This window comes from Gavia stellata, chromosome 31 (genome assembly GCF_030936135.1).
Source record: "Gavia stellata isolate bGavSte3 chromosome 31, bGavSte3.hap2, whole genome shotgun sequence".
Classification (NCBI taxonomy): domain Eukaryota; kingdom Metazoa; phylum Chordata; class Aves; order Gaviiformes; family Gaviidae; genus Gavia; species Gavia stellata.
In genome coordinates this window covers 5,299,140-5,313,875 of record NC_082624.1, presented here as the reverse complement: position 1 = coordinate 5,313,875, position 14,736 = coordinate 5,299,140, and the positions used below count along the sequence as shown (strand labels likewise).

The following is a 14,736-nucleotide window of genomic DNA, read 5'->3' as shown; positions in this document are numbered from 1 at the left end:
GTCTCACAGTATGTGCTATTCTCTTGGCATATGAATGCCTTCCACATGAAACTTAATAGGCTACTAAAAATGTGTAAAAAAAGTGTTGCTTTCCAAATAAAAATTATTTAATGCATTTTGACATACGAGGCTTTTTTCAATTTAAAAAGTTTGTTGAGTTTTCACAGTATGCTTAAAAAAACCTTTAAAATAGCAGTTTGGCTAGCTTTGCCATGTCTGTGAAATATTTGGACTTGAAAGAAACAGCAAGTGTCAATGAAAAAAGACTCTATCTAATAAGCAGCCCAATTCTACATACAACTTCCGCATTGATAAACTCTATTTATTTCACCTGATATCTATTTAGTTTGTCTAAATTAATTTTGTGAATGAAAAGTCCCTGAAGAGAGAAATAGCAGTCAAATTCTTTTGTGCAGGAGATTAACGTGAAGTATCACATATAGCCACTAGGTGATAGCAAAAGCATGTCCACTGCAGGACTAGCAAACCTGGCACTTGTTCAGGCAACTTCATGCCTAATAGTTCTGTCTTTTTATGTTTTTATTAAATCTTCTGGTATTGATTTGGAAATATCTCAGCAACGTTTGTACTGTATTATCAATTTGGCATTGTAGCAGGTACTGATGAGGAAAGACAGATAAAAGGAGGATAAATTTGAATCACTTTCCTTGCAGGGAGATGACAGGAGTTTTAACTGTCACTGTTCCTGCATAAATTACCCCATAAGACCCAACCAAAGAAATAAATAAGCCTAAAAGGATACTGAAGAAAAGCATGCAATTAACTGGAAAGGGTACATTGGACTGATTTTCAGCCCATTTTCGCGGGTGTCAAGCAGAAGTGGTTCTGCTGAGGTGCTTTAAGCACAGATTCAAATTATGAATGCCAGACAGAATGGAATCAAGCACAGACACAGAGAAGCTAACAGGGTCCACACTACATTAACCCAAACTGATTTACTGTGTTCTCGCAGAGGCAGTGGAGCACCAGCATCACACTATTGCTTTTGAACCTACAGCAACAGACAAGGTGTTTCCACATCAGCTAAATGCAGCAGCATAGCTTGCTATATGGTCATCCTTTGCTTTGGCACCTGCTTGCACACTATTGTAAAATGCATCCTCAGGCTCTTTTGCTTCAGCACACTCTACAGCACTCTTTTCACCTCTTGCACTGAATTCAAATATTAAATTAGAAATAGTCTGTTAGGTTTTCTTGCCTTCTGTGTCAAGCTTAATCCCAGCATGATCAAGATAAGCTTCAAAAGACCTGGTTGCAGTTTCTACTCAGAAGTCACGCACATATTTCAGAGAATATCCCACTGGCCTGTATTCACATTATTCAGACAAGTGAGGGATGTACCTCAGTATCCTCTTTCACAATGAACAAACTGGTTAAGAGAGTAGACAAACCAGGAACAAGGCAGCTTTATGCTACGAAGCCTAGCTTCAGTTCACCAAAACAGATGATGCTGTCTCTTGTCCTCTAGTCCCAGTTGGGGATGTTCGGCAGGTATACCTGTTTCAGAGTAGGAAAGTGCTTACAAATCAGCATAGAGATAGGCAAGGCCACAATGTTCCTGTAAAATGATGATTCTTGTCTGTCTTGCCTTCATCATTCTTTTTTTAAAAAAAAATCTCTCTGCTGGAATATGCTAATGGATAGCTAAGTGTTCTGAAGTTGTTTGGGTGAGTTTATTTTAGGGTTTGGTTTTTTTGAAACAGAAAATGTGCATTTGCTGACAACTTTGACAAAAACAAACAAAAAGTTATTCTTTATTTTTAGTAATGTTTAAAGATATTCTAGATAGGTTAGTAACTGGATGAGTAAGAGCCACTGGATAAAGATCCTGTTTTTATAAAAAGGCAGAGATTTTTGATTCCATAAAGGCCAGAATTTAAACTGTGACAAGTTGCATGACAGACAATTGTGATACCTTGTTACGAGACTAAATTTCCTGCAAATCTACTCTCATGTTTGGGTAGTGATTCTTGATAGACAGCACGCTGTACAAAAGATACGATTTCTGATTAATATGCTCAGTTCTGGCTAGGGTCTCTCATTTTTCAAGTCAGACTAGTTTACTCCGGCAGATAGCAATTGGAGAGTAGTGACAAAGAACAACATATGACCCAATGCCTATATCTGGGACCTCTACACTTCAAGCATATCCAAGTCCACTATCTGGAGAGGAAGGTAGTCATCATCAAAAGATTTGAAGATAATGGCACATGGCTTGGACACAGGGTGAAGAATCATTCCTGTATCCCACTAAAAGTCTAGAGCTAAGAGAAGCAACAATAATGAACATTACTTGCTTCGCCAAGTCCACCTGTAAATTTCATTCATAAAATAGTATCTCCACTTCAGTAGATGCCCTACAAATAGAAAATAAAGATAACCCAGTCTGGAACTTGGACTTCTGAACTGTTTTGGCAGTATGCTAGTTATGCCATCAGACTCACAAATCTAGCAGTACTAAGGGAGTCCCCAATTCAAGTCTGTCCAGTACGAAGATGTGTAAAATTATCAGACCTGACAGCAGAGCTGCACCAGATAGTAGTGTGCAACTCTCTCCAGTGTCAAGGAGCCAGACTCCTTGACTGCTAATATTCAGGATACTGAAGAAGGTAATTACACCATATTTAGTAACTTTACATTCTGTATGGGGTTGCAGGGCTGCGCAGCTGCTACCTGTCTCAATCCTTCAACGCATCTGAAAATCATAGCAGAAAGCAGTCAGTTGGCTTTCAGAGTTCTCCAGGCAGAAAAAAACGTGACAGGACAAATATGTTCCCCTGCCAGCAGCACTATCTGTGTCACTGTTAATATCAATCAGATAGAGAATGAAAGCACTGGAGTATCTCATCCTACCTCATGATATTGGAAGTATCTTCAGCATAAGGTTGTGGAGAGTGAACATCTGCTAGAATGAGACAAGCATTTGTAGATTCCATCTGTATCCCAGGAGAGAAAAGTTAAATCAGGGTTTAGCCCCATATGAAGTACAACAATCTCCGATAGTGAGCTGATTTAGTGGCACATGTCTTTAGTTAAAAACTTGTGTAAGATAATGATGATCCCATTACTTGCAGTTGTACTGAATGTTTCAACAGTGATGTAGCTCCAGTCAAACATACAGTATGTAATGCATATTTCTATTTTCAAAGTGCTGGAACACGTGAAATTTTTAAGTTTCTAGTGCTAACATCTTCCTAGAAGAGGTTACAAAATAGGCAGCTTTGCTATATTCTTCACCAGCAAAGTCCAGCCGAAGCACTTCAACGGTCAATATTTGGGCAGGTCAGAAGACCTCTGTCTCAGTCATCTAATCAATACTAGGGCTGTGTAATGAAGTCGTTAACAACAACAACAAGTTTCATTTATGGTGGAGGTTTTACAGTCTGCTGGGAACTGGGTGGAGATCTACCACTGTATTTCAAACAGGATACTAACAAATAGAAACCACACTAAAGTTAAAGCCAGCGATGTTTTTTTGTTTGTTGGTAGTGTTGGTTTGTTGTGGTTTATTTTTTTTTCTCTTTAATCCAGGTCCGTTCCTTCTGCTTCTATTGGAGTATTTTACCAAGCCTTCAGTATTTTGAACATGAGGTCTCTTCTTTTCTGGACATCCATGAATGAGACCCAAATATGATGCACACTTTAAAGATGAGCCAACTAATGGCATTTCCAATTATTTAAATACAATTTCCAGAAATGCTGCACTTCATAATATTCCTCTTTCAAAACCAGATGATCACAGTTTGGCTTTCCCCTTTATTTTTCCTGTTTCAGTGCTTCAAAAATTTATAGCCTGAAAAGTCCGTTATGCCCGCCTCTTGCATTCTCAGTTCCCATGAGTGATCTGTTGGTATGCAAAGTACCACTAAAACAAGCAGAGCTGCTTGAAGTGTAAATCTCAACATGAATTAAGTAGCTGCAGCTCAAGCATCCTTTCATAAGGGACAAGATTTTCACAAGGTTGGCTTATCTACAAGAAAGGGCAAATGATGAAGTTCTTACCCCAACTCTCTTCAGATATTCAGAGTTCAGTGCAGAGCCATAAAAGAAAGTCATCTAGGCTGAACAGCATTTGAACACAGCTTCCAGCTCCAGACTAGGAAGAGACCTATTCAATACAAACAACAATGGGGGGGTGGGCAATCTATCAATCTCTCATAATTACATTCTCTGCAAGTCTCCATTTCTCAGAGAAACTATTTGCCATAACTACTTGCTGTTTAAAAAAGCTACAGGGATTTTGGCAGCTCAGTTAAAGTACATAGTTTAGATTTTAATGAAAACAAGCTTTTATAAAACTTAACAGTCATGGGAATGTTTCCTGGATTTTTCCTGTCTTCTGCTATTGTCATTAATTTTTCATGAGTATCATTCCACAGCCATCCATGCAACTCTAATTTTACAGCTCACTGTTACTCCACAAGAGTCAGGAAATGACACTTCCTAGGGCTTGATTTTGCATTCTCTTTTCAAATGAAACTGCTGAACTTCAACTCTCTCTCCAACTCAAGTGTTATTTTCCTATTCAATTTATGCAAACTGTATCTCATCCAGGAACTTCTGTAACATTCTCTTCTACATGAGCTGTACAATACATTATCAAGATATTCCTACATTGATCCCAGTAATGGAACATGCCCTGTAGGAAGGTATCCAATCTTGATTTAAAGACAGGAGTTGGAAAATCCACCCATTCTCTGAGCAGTTTGCTTCAGTGATTATTAATCACTTCTCACTTTCAAAAATGCATGCCTTGCTTCTTACTTGAGTTTGCTCAAATTTGAACTCTAGTTATTAGCTTTTGTTATGCCTATCTTTTCCAGATTAAAGAAGATTTTTATACTGGTTGTGAAGCTACTTAGGCACTTTAATTGAGCCAAACTCCCTATCCTCCTCCTGTTACGCTAAACAGACTGAACTCTACATCTCTTCCTCTAAAGCACTTTTTCCTGTCTTTGAACCATTCCTGTACCTCATTTCCATGCATCTTCAATTCAACAGCTCTCTCAAAATGTCATGGTATTTCAAAAGAGATGCCTATAATATTCTGCTCACCTCTTGCCCCACCTCCGCTGCATTCCAAGGTAAAATTGTGTTTGTGCACCCTGCAATCACTTCCCTCTGAAGCTTCCGCTTTCAGAAACATATCTAATAGCTTCAGCTAGGCAGAAGAAGGGGATCTGACAGGACAGTCGAAATACCTGCTATCTTTGGCACAGAAAAATGGCTTAACTTTCCTCCCTTTGCCATATACCAGCATGACCAAGTGGAAGTTACAGATTTTCTCCCCAGGATGAAAAAAAATGTATAAGAAATTGAGACAGCTGACAATTATTTGATTGCCAGACCTGGCAAGACTTAAAGTCGGGTATATCTGGCAACACTAGCTTACTATGCAATTTACAGGGAAACATTTTTTTTTTCAATAAATCACAACAGAAAACATTTTATCATGAACATTCCAGCTTGAAAGCTTCATTGCTCCAATTTTGTCTGTAATTCCCATTAATGAGTTACACAGCATTGCTTTCTTTTACTTTCAGATCTCCTACATTTCCCCTAAGCGTTCAGGGAATCAAAGTGAAGTTTCTCAGAGAAATAAGGATAGTCTCCCACAAAAAGGATTTCTGTGCAAACATTTCACTTGTCCTGAAGCAAAAAGTCTTGTAGGAATGTAGTAACACTCTCCAGAGTGATATTACCACAGACAACAGTATAGCTACAGGAAGAGATCAAGCAAGATTTGTCACTTTGAAGGTAGTAGAATGGCTGTTGCAAAGCTGACATTATATGACGCTACACACCTGCTTGTAGCATATTAATCCCAGTAATGCAGAAGACAGTTTGTGTCTTCGGTTTGATGGAAATTTCATCCATCGTGACCATGTACTTCAGGAGTTATTTTGGAAAGGAAGAGGAACTGTAAGTGTTAGAAGCAGTGAATGGTAGACATTCCAAACACAGAGTCATAGAAGGAACTTTACAAGACCTGGTTGAAGCTGTACCTGCCCAGTACTGCAAGTGGCAAAAAAAAACCCAACAAAAAAACAACAAACCCCAACCACACCACACCTACACTGAAAAAACCACACCACCACCAATGAAATAGGTCTCTTCAATCTTTAGGTTAGGCTATCATGCCAGCTAGCTTCTCTTCCTTTGAAAATAAAGCCCATGCTGAATAGTGCTGTTGACAAGGTTTATTCAGACAGTCTTGATCAACCAAGAGTAAGCTTCAGGATATCATTTAAGTTACTACAGGAAGCTTTATTTAGCTTCTTATTTCTTCTGAGCTGGTTCCCAGCCTAGTCACTGACCTAATTTTTATTTTCCAAAGACAAATAGCAACCATACTTACTTTTTCCCACTCACCACTTCATAAGAGGATTTGTAATTTTTGTGGCTTTCAACAATTTCCACAATTTCAGGGATGAAGTTTGCAAATAGTACCCAAGACATCAAGAAAAATCATCTTTCTCAGAGCCAATTCTGGCTCTCCTAACCATGATAAATTAATTTGTTAGAGTTTAAATTACGTGGAACAAAAATGAGAAATTTACTTCGGTTTCCTAAAAATCACTGTCAGGAATGTACAACTGTATGATGTACGGATAATGGATTTATGCCACTGATACCTTGGATTAGCTTTGTCCAGTATTTTGGCTCTTGCCAGTATTTGCAGCCACAGGAAGAAATACTAGAAGCCCTGCCAGCTCTTAGAAGAGAAAATTACTCTATAGCCATGTCAGTAAATACCTAATGTCAAAACTCTCTTTGCTCATAGATGTCTAATCCCTACTGCAACCCTGATAAGACCAAATTTTTGGCGACACTGCTGTTCACTGTCTCTCCCCAGCTGCCATTTTCAGAAAAGAAATATAGGTTTCTTACCAAACCACCAATAATGAAGAAAATAATGACAGTTCGACCCAACGTTGTTTGAACCACATCACCACCATAACCAACAGTGGACAGTCATTATCACTAGGTACAGGCATTTGAAATAGCTGAGGGGCTGGGAATTTGCAGGCTGAACCCAAGGATCTCCATTGTTTTCTACCTGCCCAGGGGCAGGAAAAGATTAGAGAGATGTTTAAATTGGTTTTGGTTTCAGTCCATCTACAATTCACAATTATTTAATGAAAAAATTAGCACTTTTTTAGTTACTGCAGAAGCGATTCATTACCGGGGGAGGGGGGGAAGCAGGGGGGTAATTGCATCAATGGAACCACATCTGGTAACATATGCAAGTAAACTACACTGGTTTGAGTCATGCTTTGTCCTGGTACAACAAATTTGTTCTCTCCTAAGAGAATGCTGCATTTGTTAGGAAAAAACATACACCCGAAGCTCAGATGACAACACTGATTTAAGGTGACAAGGAAGGATGTGTAGCTGATTATACATACCAGGTGAATAAATCCTGCAGCTGTGAGCCAGGTGCTGATAAATATAGCAAAGAACTCGACTGAATAACTAGAGATAGAAAAGGAAAAGTCCCAGGACATTTAAAATGTAATGTAATCTTTACCAGACTTAAAATTTCCTACACGACCCTACTCTACTCAACAAAACTCTTCTCTAGTGCATGTAAGATTACATATGAAGGATTTAGGTTTAGAAAATCTTCCTACATCCAGCCCTTTTATCATAGGCAAGATGTCAAATAATTCCATTTTTAACATTTATCAATCTCTAAAACCTTTTAAGATTTCTTGTATATATGATTTCCACTTATTTCCCCACCGCCAGAGTTCCACTGAGCTGATGGTTATAAATTTTTTTGTAATTTTCAGTACAACATTATTGATAGTAATTTTTTTCCCATACGCAACACTAGTATTTTCCTTTAGTACCCGAGTCAGCCAAAATACACACATCAGGGAGAATGTTAGGCTTCCAAGTGTACTTGGCAAGGCTTTAACTTACTTGTTCTTCATGATCCTGAGGAACCATAGTATTCACGGAAGTTCTAACAACGTAAGTGCTCTCAAAAAACACAAACCTGGAGAAAAGTGAGAAAGTCAGAGGAGAAGAAAAAAAAAAATCTGTCTAGAAGTGGAATGTTTCCACGTATTCAGATATGTTTAAATATACGTGCTTTGTTTTCTACATATTTATAGCGGATGCTACCTCAAACCTGGCAAGAGAGGATAACATCACTCAGTATTCAGAGCCTTTATGTCACTGGATTTCCACCTATGTCCTCAAAGGAGGCCTTGAATTATGAGAAAAAACAAGAATTGCAGTTCCTTTGAGCGGTAACCTGAAGGCTTAAGTGACATACAGGTCCACTAGACTATAGACCCCAGAGCATGCAAGAAAGCCATTCACAAAAATCAGGGTACTGTCTTGGCTTCCCTGGTGGGTAACTCCTCATCCAGTTGGTTAGGTACAGTGATTGCTGAGACACTAAAAGCTGGGCGAACAGATAAACAGAATGGAGACAGACTTGGGTAAATTACAAGCCCCTCAAAATTAAAGGAGTTTTTGCCAACAAGGCATGATTTTGCTCTCAAAGAACAGTTTTCATACTGATGGTCAAAGCCTCCCCGAATCAAAATAAACTTGAAGGGAGTCTTCATGTAAGAAGCAGAACATGAATAGAAAGCAGGATCTCCAAGTCCTGCTTACCAAGCCAATTCCTCTTTAAATAATAGGAAACAAAAACTGGAGGGATTGTGAAGAATTCCGCAAGAGAATTCAGCTCAAGCCAGAACCTCAGTTTGTCATCTGCTGCCACAAACTAAAGATGAATAACATCAAAAAGCATCAGTGCTGTGTGATCATGGGTCTCAGAGCAAGGAGGCAGCTCTCTGAGGATACCCATTTTTGCAGTCTGCTTCCTTCTCTATTGCTTTGGCTTCTGTGGACACCGCCTTAACATTCCTGTTTTGTTTCAGAAAGGCTTGGTCTGGAGCTCCAAGAACACAAAAATGGGTTGGACCCAAAGGTATAATGATGCTCTCTTTCTCAGCTGCCCCCTTCACCTTTTTTCTAGGGTGTCTGTAGTACTGCAGTACCAGTAACAATGAATTATAAAACCAAAGGGCAGGCAAGACCCCATCCTCATTACATCGATCTATAACAGGGAATATCCAGTTTTCTAATGACTTAGACAAAAATTCTAATGTCAAAAGCTACAACCAAAAATTATTTCACACCAGTGCAACTAATGTCATTTTAAGAACAGATGGCACACAGCTATACAGTTTTTTCAAGAGAAGCTGAAGAAAGACCTGACTAATTCATTCAGTGGTTTAAAGACATGGAGAAAGACAGACAAGGCTAATGTGTGAGCTGGGAAATGTTGCAGAAATGCTGGAAATAACCAGATTCCAAAGGGAGAAAATGAAGTAATTGCAAAAGAAGATGAAAAAAACCACTGTCTCCGAGTTAAGCTAAGGCAGTCAAACATTATACTACAGAGCACCTCCTATCCATACAGGTAAACTGCTGCCAAATACAGTCCATTTTTAACTCAACTTTCCCATCAAGTGCCCTTACCCGTAATCCAAAGTAAAGGAGGAAGAAAGTGTTGAAGCCTCTATCTACATAAAGGTTGCTGTCTGGAAAGGAGATCTTGAATTCCTGTGCTTTAATTGGGAAACAGACATCACAGTCAGTGGAGGGAAGGGCAAAAGAAGAAAACAAACAATAGAGTGGCTATAAAGTGACATTTGGTTTGGGTTTTTATTATGAAATAATCACTAAACCAAAATTTAAATGTGTTCACAATTTTGTGCAATTTAAATCTCTACTTCCTCAGTGAGTTAGGCAGAATAAATGACTGTTAATAGCAGGTTTTCATTAGCATTAGCAAGCGTGTTAAAACACGACATTATTTTTCTATCATGCAAATATACTGGAAAGATTAGGTTTCATATATTTATAGAGTGCTTATGCAAATCCTTCTGTTGACTTCTTCAGGAAAATGGTTTCACGCTTCTCCTGTGGACCAGTATACTCTTCTGTATTCAGCTTAGTCAGCAGAGAGAGCTCCTGTAGCTATTTCTCACTGAACCCCTTCTGAACATGGCCTTCTAACTGCCAAGGGAGTAGTTGAAGCACTGAGTACTTTCCATCAAAGTCTGCCCGGTTAGCTTACAACACCAATTTAAATTTTCTAGGCCAGCCTCACTGACCTTGCATGAAATAGGCTTACAGAGTGCTCAAATAAAGTGTAACAGTGCAGACTGATGCAAGTGGTAAAATCTGGCAGTAGAAAGCTGTGGGAATAAACTTTTCCCACTGGCACCACCTGGTTCAACAACAGATGTTTGACAGTGCCTGAGGAGATTACAGGTCACATTCTCACACTCACTTGCAGACATATTGCCTATACCAGGCTGACAGCAAGCTAGGTACATCAATTATGAGCCATCTGAGGCACCTCTTCCTCCACCCATGCAGGGGATATTTTGAAAGCAGAAACACAACAAAGTAAACTAGTCCCATAGGTCAGCCCAGGTGAACATCAACTCTGACCTACAGGTGTAATGCTATTCATGGAAACAACTCTGTGTAAATAGGATTAACTGCCGGTTTATTCCTTAAAAAAACAACTCTTTCTCTTCTGAAGCTACTCCTAGATGTTCGTCAGATTTATAATGTCTGAGGGTTAAACACAATATCGGAATGCTCTTGATGTAGAATTCTGCTTCTCAGGTTTACCTCTGCTGATTGAATTCACTTCAGAGTGCTCCACAGTTTTTGTATTTTATTTATTTATTTTTATGATTCCATTTTATTTTTCCAGTGTTGTGCACCAGTCCAAGCAAAGAACTGAGAACAATGCTCCGGCATATTAAATCAAAGGGGTTTCCATACTAATATCTTTTTACCCCTGCGCACATTCTACAAAATACACGTATTCAGGTGAAGACTGGGAAAGGCTACAGTGTGCTTTCCTACTTAGTCTCATTATTTTATTCCCATCAAACTGTTTACCAAAGGCTGGATTTTATAGAAGAGCTCCATTCTCATTTAGGTACCAAAAATAGATGGCCAGACTTTCAAAAGAGCTTTAGGTAGTGGGTGGTAAACTTTATTAAAAGTCTAGCATTCTCTAAACATTGCAATAGTAACAGCTGGGCTTTGAATGATTTTGAAAATGTCTGTACCAAAATGGGTGCCAGACCCTTTTCAAAAGCCGTAGGATTTAGACATCTGTCCCTCAGTTCTTGTGAAAAATCCAGCCTTGAAGGTATACACACAAAAAACCTACATACAGTGAAACCTCAACAGCTGTAACAAAGGTACCAAACACAATTTTTCCTTTCTGGCTGCATTGTATAGTTCCATGCACTACTCAGGCTGCTGCTATCATGCAGTTATGCCCAAGGTATGCTCTTCTGGCATCTGTAATCTCTGTAAAGTATTGGCATCTTAAAGGAAGGGAGGAATATGTACCTAACAACCCATGGAGCTCAAAGGGGCTGTCACATATCACTGCCCATAGGTTCCTCTGGCTCATATCTGTGGCCACAAAACACGTGGCTAGTTGCTCATTCACTTGCAGCCACCAAAATCTAATATACAAAAGGATGCTCAGATTAAAAAAACAAGGCAGTTAAGTTCCATTGAGATGTGTCATTGGCATATCCTTTTGTGGTGGATAAAGACAGCACTCTCAATCCTTTGGACGTGCATTTAAAATAACAAAAGTTATTACCATCAATACTATTATAATAATTTCCCATTGAAAGAGTGAGCCACCAAGCAAGCCATCAGGGCTGAATGACTCAGAAGTGATTCAATCACCCAGAAGATAGAGATTGTGTAGCCAGACCCAGCAGTCTGCCTACAGCCACATCTAGGGAGACATCAGATGGTGAGTTTCAGTCATTTTATATAACTTTTCCTGCTTAGGAACTTTCCAGTTCATCCTCCCAGGTCAAACACATTTGTATTAGGAGAAAGTGTGACCTAGATCATATGAACAGTAAAACTAGACATATACTTGTGTTTTCACTTGATGTCCTCGTAACAACAGATATGCAGTAGAAGAAGAAACCTGTGCTAACCAATCTACTTACCAGTACATACCCCACAGATGTTTGAGCTGACAGCATCATTTCTACCTGCGTAGAGAAGACTCTTATCCAGTAGACCAAACTTTGTTTGTTTCTTTTTGTGTGGCCACCAGACATCTTTGTCCTGACAGAGAAGCAAATAGATTGTTAACCTTGGCTTTGCCAGACACTGTTTCCCAAGGTGGCTAAAGCCAAGACATCCAACCACCACCAAATCTGAATGGGGATTGAAAGTAAGGGGGTGTGTGGAATATATTTTCCTTCAGCTAAGCTACTAAAAGCTTCAGAAAGCCTTATTATCTTCCTGGAATTCACTGAGGGCATGCTGTGCAGACACATACTGTGATATACAGATGCAGTCTCATTTCTTCTTTACTGGTTGCACCAATGAATGTCGGTTCTCATCACCTTAAAAGTGACTGCCTCATAACCTGAGTCTGAAGGGAAGAGTTGCTCTGTTGCTAATAACACCTCTCTACTTAGTCTCCCCACCCTTTCCTCATCTTGTGCCAGGTGTGAATTAGTTTTCTTAGTTTTGACCACGTAAAACATTTCCCTAGCACATACCCTGGAATATCTTAGTTCCAATGTTCTGTTTTAACATGGCCTGTTACCTCGTTTAATGTATTCCAGCAACTGCCCCAGGTAAGACTCAGATTTACTGTATAGCTTCAGCTAACTCTGATTAGCCTTTGCTATGAGGTAGGATTCTGTCCTTCCTGCAGATACAGCTATTAATAACTGTAACAAATAACTAACACAGATTATTCAATGACAGAAGACCTGTAAACACCTACCAGAAAAAAAAAAAAAAAAAGACCAATGCTGCTTGTAATGTGAGATACTGTACTGGCCTCTTCTTTTGCACTCAGTTTCCCAGGCACCAGAATCTGTAAAGAGCTAATACTAAGAACTAAACCCCACCTCTACTCAGCAGCCAAAAGAACAGCAGAGAATCAGATTAATTTAACATTTTGGCAAACAGAGTTGCCTACAGTTTGCCAGCAGCACAGGTGTTCCCTTCATTTTCTGCCCACACAATCCAGGTGAGCCTATGAGAATATCAAGCCGTCCCTCGGATGCGATGGAGTGAAACAGCCTGTGACAGTTGTAGGAGGCAACATGAAGTGACACAAGGAAAAAACTCCTCAGTCCTGCAAATTACATTGTAACCCGGTACATAAGTGACCTGGATATGTCATATGAACCAACCTGGTGATATTCTTAGGAGCTACTAATACCTTCTCGAAAACTCCACAATGCACGCAGGGAGGACGGGGATCAAAAGATCATAGATCTTTTGGTGGTGGATTTGTTTTCAGCACACTTAATCCCATCCTTGTCCAGCCTGTTCTGATCACGTGAAAAAGCCTATTCTAAAATACTGAAAAACAACTTCTTAAGACAATTTTTCCAATAGTTGCAGTATACAGAGTGGGAGTTATGGTCTTGAGAGATAGCTTGACCACATATATGTATTCCTCATTTCTGTTATGAACTCTGCCTTGGTGTTTAAATATCTATGTGTATGAGATACTGTGTGTTTGCACATATTAGCTTGTGTGTTTAAGAATCAGAGGTTGTATGCAAATATGGACTGAAAAGGCAAGCATTATAGTGCTTTTGTACACATCTCTGTTTATCTACATGCATATGTAGGTGCTGAGGTTTCTGTATGTGTATGTTTGTGAAGCCAGTAGTATCTACCTTGGTAAAAACTGTCCTGTCCCTTCATCTTAAAAGGGGAAAGACAGTAGCATCCAAAAGCACTACCCTGTTAAAGTAATCAACTCGAAGATAAAAGTAAACCAAACTTTCCCTGAACATGCCACATTTAGTGCACTATAACAGAAGATAGTTTCTAAGCTAGTAACCCTTCCATATCAAATGTAATTCTTGCATTCTCACATCAACACGCAAAATGTGAGCCATTTCAAAAACACTTTGCCCTTACCTTTTTCATCCAGATCTTCTCTGTGCTGAATCCATAAGCATACCTAGCAAACCTCAAAGCTAGTATGGTAAACAGGCCTCCCAAGAAAACAAAGATGGTATAATAAAAGCCAACTGAAGTACAGTGCACAGGTGATGTTACATTTCCCTGCCATATTAGGAATCACTTTGTTCTGCCTTCTTCCTCCTCAGCTTCCTTAATTGCTTGGTCCTGACCTCCCAGAATACTCATTGCTCTTGTGACACTGGAGTGACTTCAGTATCAGTGTGCTGTGCATCATGTCAGCACTGGTCAGACTGACAGGCTGGGACACTGAGCGGGACCCTTTGTGCAATGGAAGGATTTGAATAGGGGTTCGAATTTAAATCTCTTTTTATTGACATCACCAAGGTACTTTCTCTCCAGAATATCTCAGTTTATAAAGCTGGCTCTCACAGTATACAGAGTCACTGTATAAACATAAGTTGCTTAATACAGACCTGTGAAGTCTCACACACAGCACTCAAGACTCATTCATTCAGACCCCATTTCACGCTTCCTTTCAAGAGCTGCAACATGCAGATGCTGCAGTACTCCCTTGGGAATCTCCACTCAACTTTCAGATTCAGTCCTTCTACTGCTCAAAAACAATCACAAGCAAGATTCCCTGGCACTGAAAGAGTAGATGTGATGGTAAGAGCTGCAATAGCAATACAGAAAAATAAGCAAAATAAGACTGGTCAGATG

The 14,736-nt window shown here is 39.4% G+C and overlaps 1 protein-coding gene across 1 annotated transcript in view; it reads right to left on the bottom strand.

Moving 5' to 3' along the window:
* The window catches only part of KCNU1 (potassium calcium-activated channel subfamily U member 1), a 51,038-nt gene extending 36,797 nt beyond the window's left edge, over nt 1–14,241 (bottom strand). Inside the window, 16 exon segments of the mRNA XM_059831402.1 lie at nt 1,363–1,518; nt 1,937–2,006; nt 2,875–2,957; nt 4,024–4,129; nt 5,630–5,740; nt 6,380–6,472; nt 6,914–6,994; nt 6,996–7,081; nt 7,431–7,497; nt 7,951–8,026; nt 8,656–8,767; nt 9,529–9,612; nt 12,060–12,137; nt 12,139–12,180; nt 14,005–14,123; nt 14,226–14,241. Coding sequence (XP_059687385.1) covers nt 1,363–1,518; nt 1,937–2,006; nt 2,875–2,957; nt 4,024–4,129; nt 5,630–5,740; nt 6,380–6,472; nt 6,914–6,994; nt 6,996–7,081; nt 7,431–7,497; nt 7,951–8,026; nt 8,656–8,767; nt 9,529–9,612; nt 12,060–12,137; nt 12,139–12,180; nt 14,005–14,123; nt 14,226–14,241 — 1,380 coding nt within the window.
* Between the last annotated feature and the right edge of the window lie 495 nt (nt 14,242–14,736).